The sequence below is a fragment of the Tiliqua scincoides genome, chromosome 1 (genome assembly GCF_035046505.1).
Source record: "Tiliqua scincoides isolate rTilSci1 chromosome 1, rTilSci1.hap2, whole genome shotgun sequence".
In the NCBI taxonomy this organism is placed as follows: domain Eukaryota; kingdom Metazoa; phylum Chordata; class Lepidosauria; order Squamata; family Scincidae; genus Tiliqua; species Tiliqua scincoides.
Window position 1 is genome coordinate 253493116 of NC_089821.1, and position 18397 is coordinate 253511512.

The 18397-nt window shown below is 43.6% G+C and overlaps 1 protein-coding gene and 1 pseudogene across 1 annotated transcript in view; one reads left to right on the forward strand and one right to left on the reverse strand.

Annotated features, from left to right (window-relative positions):
* The first annotated feature begins 10206 nt into the window (after positions 1-10206).
* Positions 10207-18397, forward strand: part of USH2A (usherin) — a 567365-nt gene continuing 559174 nt past the window's right edge. The window contains exons 1-2 of the mRNA XM_066623430.1: positions 10207-10691; positions 16568-16733. Of these exons, the coding sequence (XP_066479527.1) occupies positions 10207-10691; positions 16568-16733 (651 nt within the window). The remainder of the gene's footprint in view (positions 10692-16567; positions 16734-18397) is intronic.
* On the reverse strand, positions 10997-11112 carry LOC136637889 (5S ribosomal RNA; annotated as a pseudogene).

The following is an 18397-nucleotide window of genomic DNA, read 5'->3' on the forward strand; positions in this document are numbered from 1 at the left end:
CTGTTTTGTGTGCCTGCTCATCCAAGGTTCCATACAACTCTTTACCAGACAAAGGGTTGCAACTCTAACAAACCTTGGGTAAGCCTTTGCTTGAACCAGCCAAGGGGCTTGCCAGCCAGCCTCACTAACCTGCACAAGTGTTGTCAGAGTGGTTCTGGCCTTGCTAACCTCAGTACGTATGCCTGCCCCTGCTCCTGGCTACCCAGCCAGCACGCCACCTGCCTAGCCCCAAACCTATTTCCAAAGAACTCCCACTTCAACCACGTCCAATGCCAGTCTGGGGTAGGTGAAAAAACTGCCAACCAACAGCCAATCAGGTTAGCAGCAAAAAATTCCTACCTGGTCCACAAAAAAGCGACCAACTAATCTCAGACTGAACACAGGGTGGGCGCGTGGGTGGGGCTTGCCAACTCGGCATGAACCGAAGCTGGGCAGCCTGAGAGCCCCAGCAACAGCCACACCAAGCCCCCTCACTCCAGCAAGCAGCCAATTGCCTGCCTGTATTTTCCTGCCTCTGTCTTGCATGCAGAGGGGGAAGGGCAGTGCAAATGGGGCAGGGCTGCAAGTGCCCTACCAGAGTTGGCACTGGTACAGTTTGTCGACTGCAGTTGTGGACTGTCCCTCATTGGTTGTTTTCAAGTAGAAGTTGGGAGGCCATCTGTCAGAGATACTGTGGTCACTTCTGCTTGGCCAGGGGATTGGAATAGATGAGCCCCAGGATCCCTTCCAATTCTAGCATTCTTTTATTCTATAAGAGCAGTGGGACAAGACAAGTTAGCTAAGACTTTAAGTCTTGACAGGGGAAGGCTATAGTTTGTGGCTGGACTGGCAGAAACTCCCAGAAGAACTCGATCACAAATGAAGGAATCGACACTTTCTTTTTTCACCTGTGGCTACAGCTATGAATGTCGCACGTTGTGGAGCCTCACATCTAGATTGGTTTGGCTGGGATGGGATTACTTATTGACTGTGAGTGGTGTTTTGGCCTTGAATTTTCTTTGAATCAGTTTTTTGTTCTGTCAAGCATCACGGGCTCACAGTATGGCATGGCTTGGCTCAAAGTGGCATCTCTGCATGGTGGTGATGAATTGTTTTTAGGACAATTTGGCTGGGATTTACCCAAACCTCTTCAGGCCATTTCAAGTGCTTGTGTTAACATTTCTCCCACCCACCCTCTTTTTTCTTTGAACAGCCACCCCCTTTGAAACGTTCCTCATTTCAAAAAGTTATTTTCCATACAACATGGAAAATAACTGCATTTCTTTGGGTTTGGGTTATGCTATGGTATTATAACCTGATGTACACAGTTTAAATTCTGAAATGTCAGTTGTGGGTTCTGCACTTTTCAACTTCTTTGTTCACTACCATTTTTGAAGACATAGAGGAATTGTGGCCACATCGGTTTTCAACTTTGGTGATATAATATTGCTTTGTGTCCTACATACAATGTCCTGAGGAATGGACAAGACACAGCATCCTGTTCCTCCTACAGATTTTTTTTTTCCCCTAAGCACTTTCTTTATAAGCTCCTGAACAGAAAGTACCTGGTAGTGCTCTTTTTCTCTAAAATATATTAATCTTTTTAAATCAGAACTGGGGATTCTTTCTGCTGCCATGTGAAGATCCTGAGGGGACCCTATTGACGTATCGTTCAAGTCTGAGCTTAGAGGACACCAACAGCAATACATAATGAGATAGCAGAAAATAGCATGAAGGAGCAAACTCTCAAGGGTATCATTTGTTTCACATGATACCATGTAGACAAACTATGTGACTACAAATAAAAAATAAAGGAGACAGAATTTATCTGACAAGTAGGATGCAGCAAGCGGTGTTACTTGCTTGGGACAAACACAGAGATCCATCCCAATGAGAAACAAAGGACCAAACTACCTATGCACATTTTCCAATAGTCAGCCTCACTGAACAAAATAGGACTTGGTAAACAGGCATAGGAGTGTGCTGTTTATGCATGTAGTATATTGTGTCCCATGTCTTCAAATTCAGTCATGCAAAACAAGCAGGGAAGGGATTTCCTCCCCTTCAAGGAGAAGGCCATGTTGGGGGAGGAAACTGATAATGGGGCCATTTGATATGGCTGTCAAAACAGTGCTAGCAGCCATTTTCCCTTTGCTTGTGGTTTTTTGATCCAAACTTTTATCTCCAAAGTCAAATCCTGTTGCAGTAGAATGATAGACTGCTACATAACTAACCTATTATAGCATTGCATGAACTCTTGTGCAAACTCTTTTGCAAGTGTTTTTTGCACTTTTGCAAAACAGTGCTAGCTGTATCCTGTGCTGTCAAAGAGAGAAGTGAGGACGAATTTCCAGCTGTATCCTGTGGTGCAAATTGGAAGGAGCTTGTCTTCCCAATCCTATCCCTTGCCGCATGATAGCATGTAGCCGAACCAACAGAGGCAAGAGGTAAGTAAAAATATTACCCCTGGTAGGCTGCCCAGTCACCTATGGGTCTCTTCAGGCATGTCTCTTATGACAGAAGGGGAGAAACCCAGATTGGTTGGGAAGCTGCTGATGCATGCTTCAGCATTAACTAAAGCTTCAATCCTATACATGCTTTCCCAGGATTAAGCCCCATCAAATACAATGGGACTTCCTCTGACTAGACATGCTTAGGCTTGCGCTCTAGAAGACCTGTTTGTTTCTCACAATATGGTGTTGTGCCTTAATGGAAATAAATTCTGCCTGTTATTGGTGAAAACATTTTTTTTTTGAGAGAGAGAGAGCTTGTTTCAAAGAAAGTTTTAGTCCTGCTTCTTCAGTAACAAAGGAAGTATTGGTGCTAAAAGATGCTGTGTGATGTATGGCATTTTTTAAAGCTGTTAAAAGGCTCTTAACAGGTCCATAAAATATTTGTCGCCTCCTCCTGCTCCTTCAGAAATTTTTACTTTAGTATTTATCTCCTTGGTTTATACCAAATTTCCTCCCCTTTAAAACACAAGTTATTAATTATTTCTGAGATGTCAGTATCCAGCTCCCCCTCCAGCTATTAAAAATGTACATGCTTAGTAGTTTTATTATTTAGTATTGGAAGACTTAGTACGAAAAGAAGAACCCCACAAATCAATCAGATGAGACACGGAAATGGAGTACCACATATTATACTTTTAAAAGTTCATTTGCTGCATTGATTGGAGGTGGAGTTAACGTAGTAGGACAAATACCAAGACTTCCCCCCCAGATATTTTCCAGAATTTTGCATTGGATGATGGAATGACGTTTCTTCAACTCATGCACTGCTAGGTAATTTAATTTTGTTGTAAGTCATTCTATCCATACAGAGAAACAATATCACAGGAGTTATGTAAGTAGCAAGGACAGCATAAATGTTGAAGGTCAGCACTTCAGCATTTACTGCAATCTATTCATATATGTAAAACATATTGCAATAAACTCTGAATACTAAATACATTGTTAGAATTTTGCAAAGAGGTAAAATTTGGTGAACAGAATACAAAGCAAAGTTGATGGATGGAGGGATCAATTATGAATTAAGGTACTCAGCTTTAATTATTCTAATATTTAAAAGGGATTGCTGCCAGAGGTCAAATGCACACTACACATTTGGTGGGGAAATTACCTTTTTTCATTTTCTAAGAATTACTAGTGGCGATCAGCAATAGATTATGATGGTGGGGGTAGGAGGGCAAAGAAGGGAAGGCAACTATTATCCTTGCATTCCGTTCTTATCTTCCACCCGCTGTAGATGGGTCCTTTTGTGAACCACCTGCTCCGCTTAGATAATCTCAGCCTAGATGGGCTTGCTGCAGCGAGTCATTTCAGGATATATTTAGGGCCCAATCCTATCCAACTTTCCAGCACTGGTGCAGCCATGCCACTGAGGCATGCGCTGCATCCTGCGATGGGGGGCAGTCACGGAGGCCTCTTCAAGGTAAGGGAACATTTGTTGCCTTATGGGCCCGCACTGTGAGTGCATTGGCACTGGAAAGTTGGATAAGATTGGGCCCTTTGTTTCTTAATTTTCTTGCCTGAAATGTTTGTGTATCTTGAAATCACCAGAACAGGATTTGACTTTGGAGATAAAAGTTTGGATCAAAAAACCACAAGCAAAGGGAAAATGGCTGCTAGCACTGTTTTGTAAAAGTGCAAAAAACACTTGCAAAAGAGTTTGCACAAGAGTTCATGCAATGCTATAATAGGTTAGTTATGTAGCAGTCTATCATTCTACTGGTGCAGAGAGTTCACAAGAGGTTGCAGAAACAGAAAGGCATCTTTGGATCTTTTTATTTTTCTTGTGCAACATTTAAGCCCCAAAAGAAAAAGCAGGCCTCTCATGACCAGAAGACACTTTTTGCATGTGGAATGGCCCCTGTGGATCCAGCGCATAGTTTCCATGTCTTTGAAACCTATCATTTCAAACCATGTCAACCATAAGCCTTAGTTGGAACTGGTAGGCTGTTGGCAGCAATGTCCATTATAGCAGCTGTTGTCTTTCTCAGGAATTCTCTGCTACTGATTATCTTAAACCAATATCCATAGGGATACTCACTGAATGTATTTACAGCAAAGGCTACTGCCATTATTTCCTTTTCTAACTCTGAAACACAGACCACTGCTTGTGGCAAGTACTGTGAAGAATAGCACATAACTCTCATTTATCACAGGGGCGTCCAAACTTTTTGGCAGGAGGACCACATCATCTCTCTGACACTGGGTTGGGGGCTGGGGAAAAAATAATGAATTTACATTTAAAATTTGAATAAATTTACATAAATCAATATATTAGAGATGGAACTTATATGAATGAATGAAGGTCTCGCAGTAGCTCAAGGCCTATAAAAGACCTAGCACAAAACAAGGTCGGCCTTTGCTGCTGCTGTTGCTTCACAGACGTGAAACAGCAAGCAGTGGAGGGAGCCCTTGGCCTGCAGCTTGTGCGAGCGGTCAATCAGTCAGCCCTTGCACTGAGAGTAGTCGTGTCGGGCCAGCACAGGTTCCAGCAAGTCTTCAGAGGGCCAGAGGCTCATTGGAGACTGGAGACTCCCCGCAGGCTGGATTGGGAGTACCCGAGGGCCACAAATGACCCCTGGGCTGGAGTTTGGGCACCCCAAGTTATGTTACATCCAGTATGCAAACTCTAAAGTAGGGCAGTATCTTTATTAGACCAACCAAGATATCACAAAGTAGTCAGCAAGCCTTCAGGTTCTACAGTACTCTTCTTCTGGCTGGATGTTAACAAAATGGGGGTGAGGCTGGGGAAGCAGAATAGACAAAGCAGAGCTTAATGGGAAATCTTCCAGTGCCTGCAGTTTGTAAAAGTCTTGATGTTTTATGCAGACTTAATGAGATAAGCCTCTGCTAAATGCAGGATAGATTTTCCTTTTGCCACAGGCCACTTAGACGAAGAAATAGACATGGCTGTTCCCCCATTTTGGAAACTTTAAAATCTAGCCATAACACACACACTCACATTGCACAAACGCCTTGCGCTTGAAGACAAGGATAATTTTATATCATAATCAATCTTGATGTTCTTTCTGAAACCATAGCTGAAATCCTGAGTGTTACATCCAGGCACAGTCCCTTTCAGTACAGCCCATGCGCCTCAATCCTCTCCTCCTTTGAACCCAGAGCCCCTGCTGCAGGCCTCTGTTTTAAAACCTTAACAGGGGAATGTATATAGAACCTTATTAACCTTTTGTGTTACCAAGAACTATGCAGAGCCTGAAACAAAGTACAACAGATGGAAAACTGGAGACAAGCTCAAATTTCTTACTCCCTTAACATATTTTAATGTACCAGTCCAAACAGTAATTCTCTGTATGTTGAAATTCAAGTTGCAGCTTTTGGAAAGGGAGTGGCACACCTCCTGTGTGTCAGCTGAAGCTGCATGTACTGGGTGGCATTTTAGCATTTTATTTCTGTCCTGGGGAAAGCCGCATTTGTTGGCTTCATACCTGTTAGACTACGGTTAGAATTACTGTTCTATTTTCTGTTCCTGAAGTCTTCCAGCAATCCTATATGTAACTTGGATTTTGTATTCTAGTATGAATTTTTGGACAAAACTCTCAGCAGTGAGGGGTTCACTATCATTCCTTGACAGTATTCTTCAATCTATGGGTCATGGCCTGAATGGGGTCCCAAAGCCTCATTTGGGGGGTCATAAGAGCCCCGCTGGATCAGGCCAAAGGCCCATCTAGTCCCATTTCCTGTATCTCACAGTGGCCCACCAGATGCCTCAGGAAGCCCATGAGGAAAAAAAAAGAGACCTGCATCCTGGTGCCCTCCCTTGCATCTGGCATTCTGAGGTAGTCTACTTCTAAAATCAGGAGGTTGCAAATACCCATCACAGCTTGTAACCTGTGATGGACTTTTCCTCCAGAAATTTGTCCAATCCCCTTTTAAAGGTACCCAGGCCAGATGCCATCGCCACATCCTGTGGCAAGGAGTTCCACAGATTAATTACACGCTGGGCTATTTGCCGGATGCAAGGGAGAATGCCGGATGAAAGGGAGGGCACCAGAATGAGGTCTATCTGGTGTGCTCCCTGGGGCATTTGGTGGGCCACTGTGAGATACAGGAAGCTGGACTAGATGGGCCTATGGCCTGATCCAGTGGGGCTGTTCTTATGTTCTTATGCTGGGTAAAGAAATATTTTATTTTGTCTGTCCTAACTCCCAACACTCAATTTTAATGGATGTCCCCTAGTTCTGGTGTGGTGTGAGAAGAAAAAGAACATCCCTCTATACGCTTTATCCATCCCCTGCATAATTTTGTATGTCACAGTCATGTCTCCACTCAGGCGCCTTTTTTCTAGACTGAAGAGCCCCAGACACCATAGTACGTTGTAGTGTAGTGTTGTGACCCCAAAGGCGAGTCACAGCAACCTTTCAAAGCCTGTATAAGAGAGGGCTTGGATCTAATGCAATAATGGTACTGCCTTATGAAAACTGAGTTCTTGATATAATCCTGCATAGCCCCTTGTTTTTAGTTTGTCCCACAATTCCTAAGATAAGCCCTGAGCAGACAGCTACTTCACAGAGTCATTTTAAAGCACAAGAGATAGAGGGGAAAAAAGGCTGGGTGGAGGTGGACGGTGATGGGGTGGGGAGTAGGCAGATCAGGTCCTGGTTGGGGGGGGGGATAGGTTGTGGGTCCCCTGTCCCATTTATTTATTTATTTGGGTTGTGGCACAAAAAGGTTGAAAAACACTGCTCTATGTGAAGGGATAATTTTTGCTGAAATTAAAATCTCAGGCAGGTGCTGTACAGGAGCAGAAACTCTGTAAGGAAGGCTAAAGTCTGGAATTCTGGCTGGATGGGTCAGAGAACACACAGGAAGCATTGGTTGAAAGAAAAGGGCTGAGCAAGCTGATAGGCAGCATCTGATCAGTGCAGGGCTGCTCCAGTCACTGGGCCCAGTTTGGCTAAATTGGTCAAATTGCTGTACGCCCTGCCCTGCTTCACAGTATGGAAGGTGGTACCTGGCCACATTACTGTGTGGACTGCATGACACTACTGTATCTGGCCTCACAACACCAGATGGGGTGATGGCTGGAGACACAGTACCAGCAGCAAGGTATGGCTGTGTGATGGCCTGACCCTTCAAAAGAGGCACAAATTGGGGAAGGAAGATGCAAAGTGGAAGAAAGAGCAGAAGATGGCAGCAACTGGAGAAGTTTCGCCCTCATTGCAGGGACAACTATGGGGAAAGCCTCCATCTCTTGTGGTAGTGGTACTTGAAAAAACTTCCATGGGAAGTACTGCTAAAAATGGTACTCCCCTCCCCCCATAAAACTGAAAAGCCAAAATATTCCCCAAGACATTGGAAATACCTGCGGCGGGGTGTGCATCTGGCCTGATTGTAACTTCTTTTATGGTTAACTGCCAAGACCTGTTATTTTCTGGAGGCACGCTCAGGTACTGAGCTTTCAGTTGAGATTGTGCTTATATTTTGAACTGTTCCTGAAACATTTATGCTGTTTATATTATTTTCTTTAACTTGGTAACGTTGAGTGTGCTTTGTTAATTTTTTTTTACGTTTTGTTGTTTACTGCCTTGAGCATTTGTATAAAAAGGCAGATATAGAAAAGGTTCAAAATAAAGAAATAACAAAGGCCCCTATGTCAATTTTTAGAGCTATGATTCTCGTGTTTGAAATGGATCTGGCAGACCTTACAATCGAACTCCATACCCAGTAGCAAGAAATTCTTGGCAGGGTGGTACAGGAACTTGAGTCTAGCCGTTATACTTGCCAGCCGTTATTCTTGCCAGCTGTTATACTCCCAGGAATTTGGGGACTATGGCAGAGGCGCAGAAAAATACTCATGTATTTTGGAAACTACTTAAGCAAGAGGCATTTTTTAAAGTGGTGATCCTTTTATATTCAGCAGAGGGGTAGCAATTCTCCACTATAGCATCTTTTCCAAAGATTGTTTAATACTGTTTTTTTTTTTCCTGCATCTTTTAGATTGTGAGCCCTTTTGGAAAAGGGAACCATTTATTGTACTGAATGATGAACTTTTTTTTTCCAAATGAAAAACAGCATAGAAATAGAAACAACTATTAAGCATTTCCCCTCTAGTGAGGACTGCCATTTTAACAAATATAGATTCCACACTGAATCAAGTGTGAACACAGCCAGTGAAGTGATGGGGGCAGAAACCCCTGAGCCACCTAGGAAGGGAACCAAGAACCAATTTGTTGCCACTGGCTGCATTAAATATTTTATGCTTTGAATTTGAGCAGCAATGGCAGAGTTTGCTGACGCTTGGCTTTTTCTTCGCACACGAAAGTGGTTGAGGACTGTGGAGAGGGAAAAATAAACGCACAGCCCTCCCCTGTCCCTTTAGACTCTGGTGGTTTGGAGGGCAATGTATGGGGTGCTGCTTTTGAATGGGATGCGCACGGTTATGTCTTCAATGTTTCAGCTGCTCCCCACATGGTGTGGAGACCCACATGCAAGCCTGCTGTATTCTGCTGTAGGCAGAGAAGAGCAGACAGTCACTTTGGCATCCCACTCGCAGTGCTTGCTGTCTGAGATCCTTTACCTGAGTATTCTTTTCACTACGCCTCCTGCCAGGGCCTGTTTACTAAGAATTACTGGGGGTAACGCCACTGTTGCTAGGCAACAAGACCTAGCGTTTCTGCCACCCGAGCCAGTTGTCAAACTGAGTGGTTGGAGTGGTCTCTTCTTTGAAATGCAATAAACCCCGGCAACTCAACTGAGTTACCAATCGCGGTTGCGTAAGATTAGACTTACCTGTGTAAAGCCATATTATCGATCTATGGTGTTGGAAACAACCCAGACATTAGCTAGGAAAAAAGAGTTGCGCAGGACAGATGGCGATCTGTTTTTAATCAGCTTTGCTGAGAGCTAAAAGGAGCTGCATGAAATGGACAATCGGGGTAAGACGCAAAGTGCTTTGCAAACTTAAAGTTGTATGTATGCTTAACCTCGGAGTAGCTTTTAAAAAACATGCAACATATGCATTGCTAAATGTTGTTTTTGAACTCTTCGTGTGTGCTGGGGAGGGGGATTGCCTGTCATAATGGATGTGCAAGTGGGAATAGTTATTGGTGTGGTGTGGCAACAGGCGCTTCAAAGGCAGAACTGTTAAGCTGTGGTCCTGTATAGATTAGCTATAGAGCTGAATGGCAGGCTGTCAGAGGTTTACATCCATGACAGGATTTGAAACTTCAGGTCTTTGTGCCAAAATCCATTTTTGCAATACATTTAGGTTTCATATATAAGTTTTCCTCCATTTATATTACCATCTGATTTTAGATTACTTCCAGTTGTATATTTTGCTTCTATAATATACAGTCTCGTTTACTTAAGGATATTCAAATCAGACAGATAACGAGTCCAGACAATTGGGAATGACAGTCAAGTAGCATAGTGATACCTCAAGGTTTATAAATGGGATTCTACTGCAACAGTTATTTCAACATGCACATGCAATAGATTTGGCTCATAGCTATATGTGTGATAATAAAAAGAACCATTTCTCTTCATATATTGTTTTTATTTTCTTATGTACAGATGTCACCGGCTCTTCAGGTGTGTGTTACTGGTCATGAGAGAAACTCAGCACTCCCAGGATTTCAGTTTAAAATGAAATGCTGCATTGTCTCTAAAGTGGGCTGCCCAAGCACATTGCCACTGATGCAGTGCTCATTATTTATTTAGGAATGCCTTACCAAGAGGAGACCTTCCTGTAAGCATGGTTTACCTGGCTCTCCCCTTGCACTGTGGTTTCTTGTTTCATGCCATTGAAACATTCATCATGGCTTTTTACACATCCTTACCCCTGGCCAGCTCACAGGGATATTTCCCAAGACTTGAAAATGTGGGTGCTTTCAAGAACATTTCTGTCGTGCCAACTCAAGCTACCTGTGGACTGCCAGATCGGAGTGCTTTTTGTCAAAGTTCTGTTGCTGTTGAAAGTATTCACTCGTGTATCCAGCAGTTTTGTATTCAGGATTGCCCATATAGATCATCAGCTGCCTCCTATACTGCCATTCTCTCAGAGGGCCTGGGCACCTGCCTCACTCAGGATAAAAATGATTTGCACCCCGGATCTCCTAACAACTCATCAAGCTTTATTTTTCGTAACCTAAAGGGTTGCTATTCTACTTCCCATGCTTGGAAGCTTGGAACTTCATTTACCCTAACCGTCTGGTTGAAACCTGAGAAAGAAGGTGTAATGTAAGTAGCTGGCAAGTGCTTACTTAATATGCAAAAATGAGTCATAGTATCAGAAAAAGTCACTATTTTGCATGCAAATAAGATGAATATCATACTAAACACTTTGATTTTATTGGAACTTAGAAAGCTCATGTGGTACAGCCCTACTTCAGAATGCATGGGGCAGCACTGCATGTTTCATTGCTTCACCATAGCAAAGATCCTTTGTCCATAGAAAACAAGCCAGGCAGGAGGCATGTTTCAGCCTAATCTCCCTTTTGTGCTTATTTGGTTGGCAACCTTCAGTCTTGAAAGACTATGGTATAAGCCTACAGCACTCGGTATTCCCAAGCGGTCTCCCATCCAAGTACTAACCAGGCCTGACCCTGCTTAGCTTCTGAGATCAGATGAGATCAGGGATGTGCAAGGCATGTTGCTGTGCTTATTTATATGCAAGCAAAGTGTAATCCAAAGCACTCAATGAGCCGGTGTAAGTCCCTTACAACGGGGACTCCTGCGGAGTTTGAGAAGCAAGGTTCTAGAAGATTCAGCTCCAGTTCTGCTCCCTTCTCATGCTTGCCATTTCTCCAGAGTCTCCATTTCCTAGTTTTATTACAGTGGTAAGCTGCATGTGCATCCATTGTGATCTAGGTTAATTTTTTTTTTCCTATGAGACCTTTGATAACTGAGACTGTGCTCTCTCCATGTTAGCACATATCAGCTATGCATGCTGGAATTAGAACTTAATTGAGAAGATTCTTCAGCTACATTTCCCCCTCCCATCATGTTCAGAATGCATGAAAGTACCATAAAATAAAAACGGCAGACCCACACCTTAAGTGTATTCAACTTACGCAAATTCAACTATACATGCTTGGCTCAATCACTGGTGCAGAACTGAGTAGCCCCATGTAGGGCTTTCAGGCTCAGGAAAGAGGTTAGGATGCGGTGCAGGCCTCCCCCACCATCCCTGCCCCCTCCCAGGCCTGAACCATCCCCCTCCATGTCCCAATTCTTCCCTCCCTCTGGCTCCCCACTGGCTGGCATTGGACCTACCATGACCAGTGGGCGCTGCTCTCAAGCTGGTGGAGGCCTGCGAGTGCAGGTTTCTCCACCGGTGGCACTGGCCTCCACATGGTCACAACATGCTTTATTGCACGTCTGCAACAGCATACATGACCATCCTGCCAGTGGGAGTTGGTTTAAGATTGGACTTCCCATAAGTGTATGCCCCAGAGGAAGTGTGAGACCAGAGCCATGAATCTGCTGTTCCATGTCAGTCTCAGTTCTCATGTGCCTCTCGCAGTATGATACTAGTTTTTAAAGAGAGTCCGCATCTTTCAGGTTTAAGATACTTTCAAGGGTAGTTTTGAGTAAATGTGATTTTCACCTTATCCCCACTGACTTTGGAACCCAAACCCCATGTAAGATGAGGGTCTACTGTATCTGCATAGCATGTTGAAAGTAAAAGAGTGTATTTTGTGGATTGTTTTGGGGTGTCCAAATTGGTAACAGAACGTTGGGGGAAAGGTTGAGGAAAACAGCTCTGAAATTCATTCACAGCCAATGCCAACAACTTGGGAAATTCCTGTTCTGTCTTCCAACAGCCTAATGAGGTAAGAGGATTTCAGACAAGTACTGGGATTTGGATGAAATATCAACAGATTAATGTCTCAATCCTATCCCCCACCAATCTGTGCAATGCAGTGGCTCTGTCACAGCCCAGGGTCTTTCTGACCAATCTTACACACGCCTGGTTCACTGGCCAAACACCCCCCCCCCCCGTGAGTCAGACATGCATGTTCCCAATTTGTTCTTGTGTTTCCTATTATCTCAAGGCTCTTTCCACTCCCTGAGAGAGCAGGGCACAGTTCCCAGGCCAATTGCTGAGTATAAGTTCTTGCACATGTTCACCTGACTGGCCCAACCTACCAAGCAGCTGGGCATACGAGTCCTCAGGGCAAGCTGCCCTATGGTTGGTGCTACCACTCCTTATAACAGCCAGTTCTTCAGCCAAGGGGGAGCTCAAGTCATATGGGCTCCCAGTTCTTGCAAGTTTTGAGCTCACCAAACTCGAGGGACTCAGGCCTCAAGACTCTGGTTCATTCCAGTAGCAGACTGACAGCCCAATCCTGAGCTGCCCGGCACGCAAGGCTGCTGCTGTGCCAAAATGGCTTCTGCAGCATCCAACAGATGCTGGGCAGCCTGTGGTAGCTCCTCAGAGGAAGGGGACATTTGTCCCCTTCCTCCAGGTAAGAGAAGTAGATCCACAATGGGGAGCTACTTGATTCTGCAGCAGCTCTTGAACCTGTGCAGAATCAAGGAGTCCTGTGTTGGGATGCAGGGCCTGACATGCAGCTCAGGATCTGGTGGAGCTGAGCTCTGCTGGTCCCGCCCCCTCCCACCACGCTCCCTCCCCTGCCATGCCTTCTCCCCACCCTCTTCCTGCTCTACCCCCAACTCCCCTGCTCTGGAACACCTCCCCTTGCCTTCTCTCACACCTCTCTGCTACCTGGCGGTCCAGGCAAGTGCTGGGCAGTGGAACACAGGCTCAGGGCTGGAGTTGGCCCAGCGTGGGCTTGTACTGGGTAGCTCTGGTGCTGGGCCCGCAGTAAGGCTTGTATATATGCCTTATGGCACATTTGCAAAAGTGCGCACCAGTGGTAAGCCGGCTCGTCGGGCTCTGAATTGGGTCCTGAATGGCCTAGGCCAGACAGAGAGACACAAGCCTTTAAGAATGGAATGGTTTATTTAAAGAATATAATTAATGTTGCATGTTACTTTGAAAGGAACTTGGGTATTTCAAAGAATAAAAACAGAGGAGCCCGTATCCGTGGATCCTGTATCCATGGTTTTGGTTCAGTTCAGTTCAGATCCATGTCTGCCCATGTCCTGCTCTGGAGGTGAGGGGAGCTGGGATCCCCTGACATCCAGAGGGTTTTCCAAGCCCCACAGAGCTCGCACACGTCTGCCTGTGGCCTCTGTGGACCTCAAAATGACTGTCTAAAGTGGAAAAAATGCTACCAGTTTTCATCAAAACCAGAAGTGATGCCTTTAATGCTTCCTAGGGCCTCGCTATGCCTCATAAGGCATTTAAAATGTCACTTCCGGTTTTGAAGAAAAAACGGATGTTGCGGGTTTTTTTGCTTTAATCCGTCATTCTGAGCCCCTCAGAATGCCCTCCAGAGGCGAGGGGAGCCCAGCTCCCTTACCCTTGGAGGGCAGGGTTGGGGCATCCCTGGGTATCTGCAGTTTCACTTAACCACGGGGGGTTCAGTGGATACCGGGGCACGCTGGTACATTACAAAAACAATGCTAAAACATTGCATCCTGAGATGGAGTGGGATTGGTGGTGCTGACGCGCCCCATATTCTATCACTGATATAGGGTGGAACCTGAAATTAATGCTTATTTTGAATTCATCAAATTCAGCATACTTCCTTCTCCCAGAATTAATCTTTCAGTATACCAACAGGTATTGCTATTATCAACTTTTTAAAGAGTTGTGCAATTTCTGAATATTTCACAATCCAAGAAAAAATTGAATTTCTTTTTTTCCAAAAAAGAAGCAACTTCTAGAAGAGTTGCTATACCGATGGATAAGGCACTTACTAGTTACGCATTTGAGTTGTGCATTTTTCCCCTGATTAATTTATGCATTTCCCCCTATACTTATGAGTTATTCCATGTATGTGTAAGAAAACTCACTTACTCTTCATTTGATGATAAATAGGTTGTAGACCACATCCGTAACAACTTTTTTTGTATTTTGTGGTACCACACATCAAGGTCACTTGTCTTGTTAAAGTCATGACACCCGTGGGGTGGTCCACATGTGGGCATGTTTGTTTTCAGATAAGCAAAATTAATAAACCCTGGATTATCCCATTATTGTTTATCCAGGAACTGGGCAAATCCGGTTCCTAAATATTTTCCTACTTGGCTGTGTCTTCTCTCAAATATTTGTTAACAAAAAACTAGCATGTTTACACACAAACAAAATCAGCAATACATTAAGAAATGCACTTTTAGTAAACTTACAGACTGCATTTTGGCTTCGAAATTCTGTTGACAAACTGATGGGGTCTGAGACAAGGTAAATGCAAAAATTCTGTGTTGGAGGTCAATAGTATTCCAAGTTTGCAAATGAAAAATGGAGACTGAGAGATCATGGTTTGTTCAAGGCTACTTAAGAAGTTGATGGCTGAGGACAGTTGGAACCCAGTTCTCATAGTCCAGCACCATGACAAATACTAACATCTATGCAGAAAAGGAGAGGGAGATATCTGAAAGAACCAAGGATTGCATATGAAAAAATACTCTAAGTATTGTTTGATGATAATGCAACTAATATGCAGCTAATAGTGATGCATATTAGCTAGATAATGCAGCTAATATGCAACCACCAACATATCATTGGCAAATTATTGCTAAATTTCAGCAAAGTCCCAGTGAGTTCAACATAATAATATATAACATCATTAAAGGGTGCTAAAATACATCATCATTGTGTTCCATAAAGTGCCTTATGAAACACACTCCCTAGAATACTGCACAACATAAACCTGGGTCATTTGTTCCCTTCTTGTATTATCATTCGGAATTCCTGATCGTACAAAGAGGCATTGTGTAAATGTGTGAAGCTCAGGTTGGAACCAATGGGCAAAGTTCTGTTACCCCCCTGCACTTTCAGTACATGCATGGAGAGACATTGAACAGGGCATATGTCCATAAATTCACTGTTAATTAAAGCATGTGTAGATCCATTTGAATGACTGTATTTGTAGCTGGAGTGACAAGATACTGGTCTACACTGTCATTCTAATTATGCAGCCTTAGTCATGAAGCTACACTGTCCTCTTCAGCAGAATGACCCAGCGCTTAATGGGCAAACTTTGCATTCTTCATCAGCACACATAGCAATGCATTTTCACTGTGAAGTGAACCTTCTCCCACCTATGTAATTAATAGGGCTTTCTACTAACTACACTGCTTTGGAGGAGGAAAGCTCTTCAATGAAATAATTGACAAACTGCGCAGTCTAAAAGGTGTGTAGACTGATGTCAAGTCAAGAGTTCAGTTGCAATGACCAAGGAGTAGGGAGAACTTGGTTTATGTCATGCACATGCCAGTAAACTAGGCTTGTTGAAAAGCCTGTCAAAGTTCTGTATATCGGCAACAGGATAGAAAACTCACTCTTGCATGGAATACAGTAGGTATTTATGAATGCACAGATATAGATTCTCACACGGAATAAACCAGGCCTTCCTCCTTCTTGGTGACTGTAGTGAATGAGTCCTTCATGAGAGTGTGTTTTCCCTAGAGCAGGGGTGCTCACACTTTTTTGGCTCGAGAGCTACTTTGAAACCCAGCAAGGCCCGGAGATCTACCAGAGTTTTTTTTACAATGTTCGCGCCATCATAACATATAACATTTATGTGTACAATGTATGTTGGTGTACCTTGAGCCCCACTGAGTATAACAGGACTTACTCCTGAGTAGACATGCCTAGGATTAGGCTGTGAGGCTGCAATCCTAGCCACACTTACCTGGGAGTAAGCCCCATTGAGTACAATGGGCCTTACTCCCGGCGTTTCCTCCCAGAGGAACCTGAAGAGGGGGGGGGGTAGGCACTCCGCGATCTACTCATTTTGCCTCGCGATCTACCGGTAGATCGCGATCCACCTATTGAACACCCCTGCCCTAGAGGCCCCAGATGTTCCCTTTAAATTTGATTTATCCTCCACTAAACCTGTGTACCTCTCTTGCTCTCATATGTATTTATATATATGCCTCATCACTTCTCTCCTTCTTCCTACTGCTGTATGACACAACTCAGCTACTCTTCTAGAAGCTGACCTTTGACTGTTTTCTTTCTGTATTAATTGTTTCCAAAGGTGTATGGTGGAGAAAGCTGTTGATGGGCAGACTGTGTTCAAGCTTACAATCTCTGAGAAAGAGACCATGTTTTATTATCGCACTGTAAATGGGCTGCAGCCACCGATAAAAGTAATGACACTGGGGAGAATTCTTGTGAAGAAATGGAATCATCTTAGCGTGCAGGTGAGTGAAATAAAACAGAAAAAACATTTAGCATGGTTTAAGTCATGAATTGGATGGAAGGGGCACATCTGAACGAACACAATGGCAGCTTTCAAGTTCAAACACACTGGTAAGCTGGGACATACTGTACGGCAGCTATAAATGGGTCTCATGGTATTTCAGTTTCTCAATCTAAAGAACTAACATTAAGATAGTGATGTTTAAGCAACAGGAAGGTTTTATTAGAATTTGGAAGAAAATAAAACCAGGAAAATGTAAATAAATAATTAATAATAAATAAATAATAAAAACATAATAAATACTTTATTATAATAAATAGTCTGTTAAAATGGGGGAAAAGAAAATATAAATATTTTCATTTTCCTATTTTCTTAATAGTTGCTACTACCTAATGAATCAGACTAACACAATACTTAAGAGCTGAGAAAACTAGGCTAAATAAAACAAAATGATTTATATGTGTTCAAAAGAAGCAGAGTGGTTTGAGATGCCCCAGAGAAAAAGATGGGGGTGTCATAACTCCCTCTTAAGCTCACATTGAACATTGTTCATACCACAGGGTGTCTAAATTCAGAGGCACAGGGTGTCTGAATTCAGTATGTATGGTGACTAGATTGAGATAGTGGTGACCTGTGAAATTTCTTAACGTGATGCTACTTTAATCAAAGCTGGGACAGTCCTGGGCTGCTCACTGGCACTCAGTGGCACCAATTTCAGTGGTGCTGATTCGAGGAGTCCTATTGGGGCTGCTGTGGCTGTTCCCGTGGTAAGGGGAAAGGATTCCCTTTGCCTCAGTCCGAGCCTCAGACTTCCCGAAACATGTGCTGGATACAGCACAGGCCCTCCAGCCTGCTTGTTCCAGCGCAAGTTAGGATTGTGCTGCGCGTTTATTGAGAAAAATGTTAGGCCTGCTTTATTTATTACTCTATTTATTACTAGGGCAGTGGTTCTCAAACTTTTCAGTCTTCATAGCCCTGTATGCTGCTAAATGGAGTCTTGGGGAGTCTCACTAGTGCATGCACTGGAGTGTTGGGGAGCCCCAGAGCACAGGTGCAGCTGTGGAGTGGCAGAGCACCAAACAAATGGTGGCCACTTATGGTGAGCTTGTGGAGCCCCTGAAGGGGTCTCAAAGAGCCCCAGGTTTCCTAGGAGCACACATTGAGAACACCGCCCTAAAGGATTCTATGTGTATGTGCTCTGTGAGATTACATTTTCAGTTCCAAACTACACTCTACCATGTTCTTTTTCAAAAGAACTAGTTCCTATTGTTAGCTTTACTGGTCATTTCTACATATATATATGTCTTTTCCTTTATTTATCTTTTGTTCAGCTTTTGTTTTTGTCTGATATAGCTGCAAGGTGGTGTGAATAAAAATTTATCTGTTGAATTGAAACTGTGACCTTAAGGCCAAGCCAACCAATATTTCACGCAGAAGATGTTATTGTTATGCTGTTAGTATGAACGCCATACTGTACTGAACTCAGAAGTTGCTAAAAGCTAACTGATGCAGTGAAAAGGACATCATATTCTCTTTAATGATCAGACGTTCTTGTTCAAAACTGCTTTTGTTTCCACCTAATGAGATTGCCAGGATGCAACAGTGTTTTCTGTGCCATTCTGGACTTTTAGAAAAGATTGCAGTCAGTCCCATTCATAAATGTCT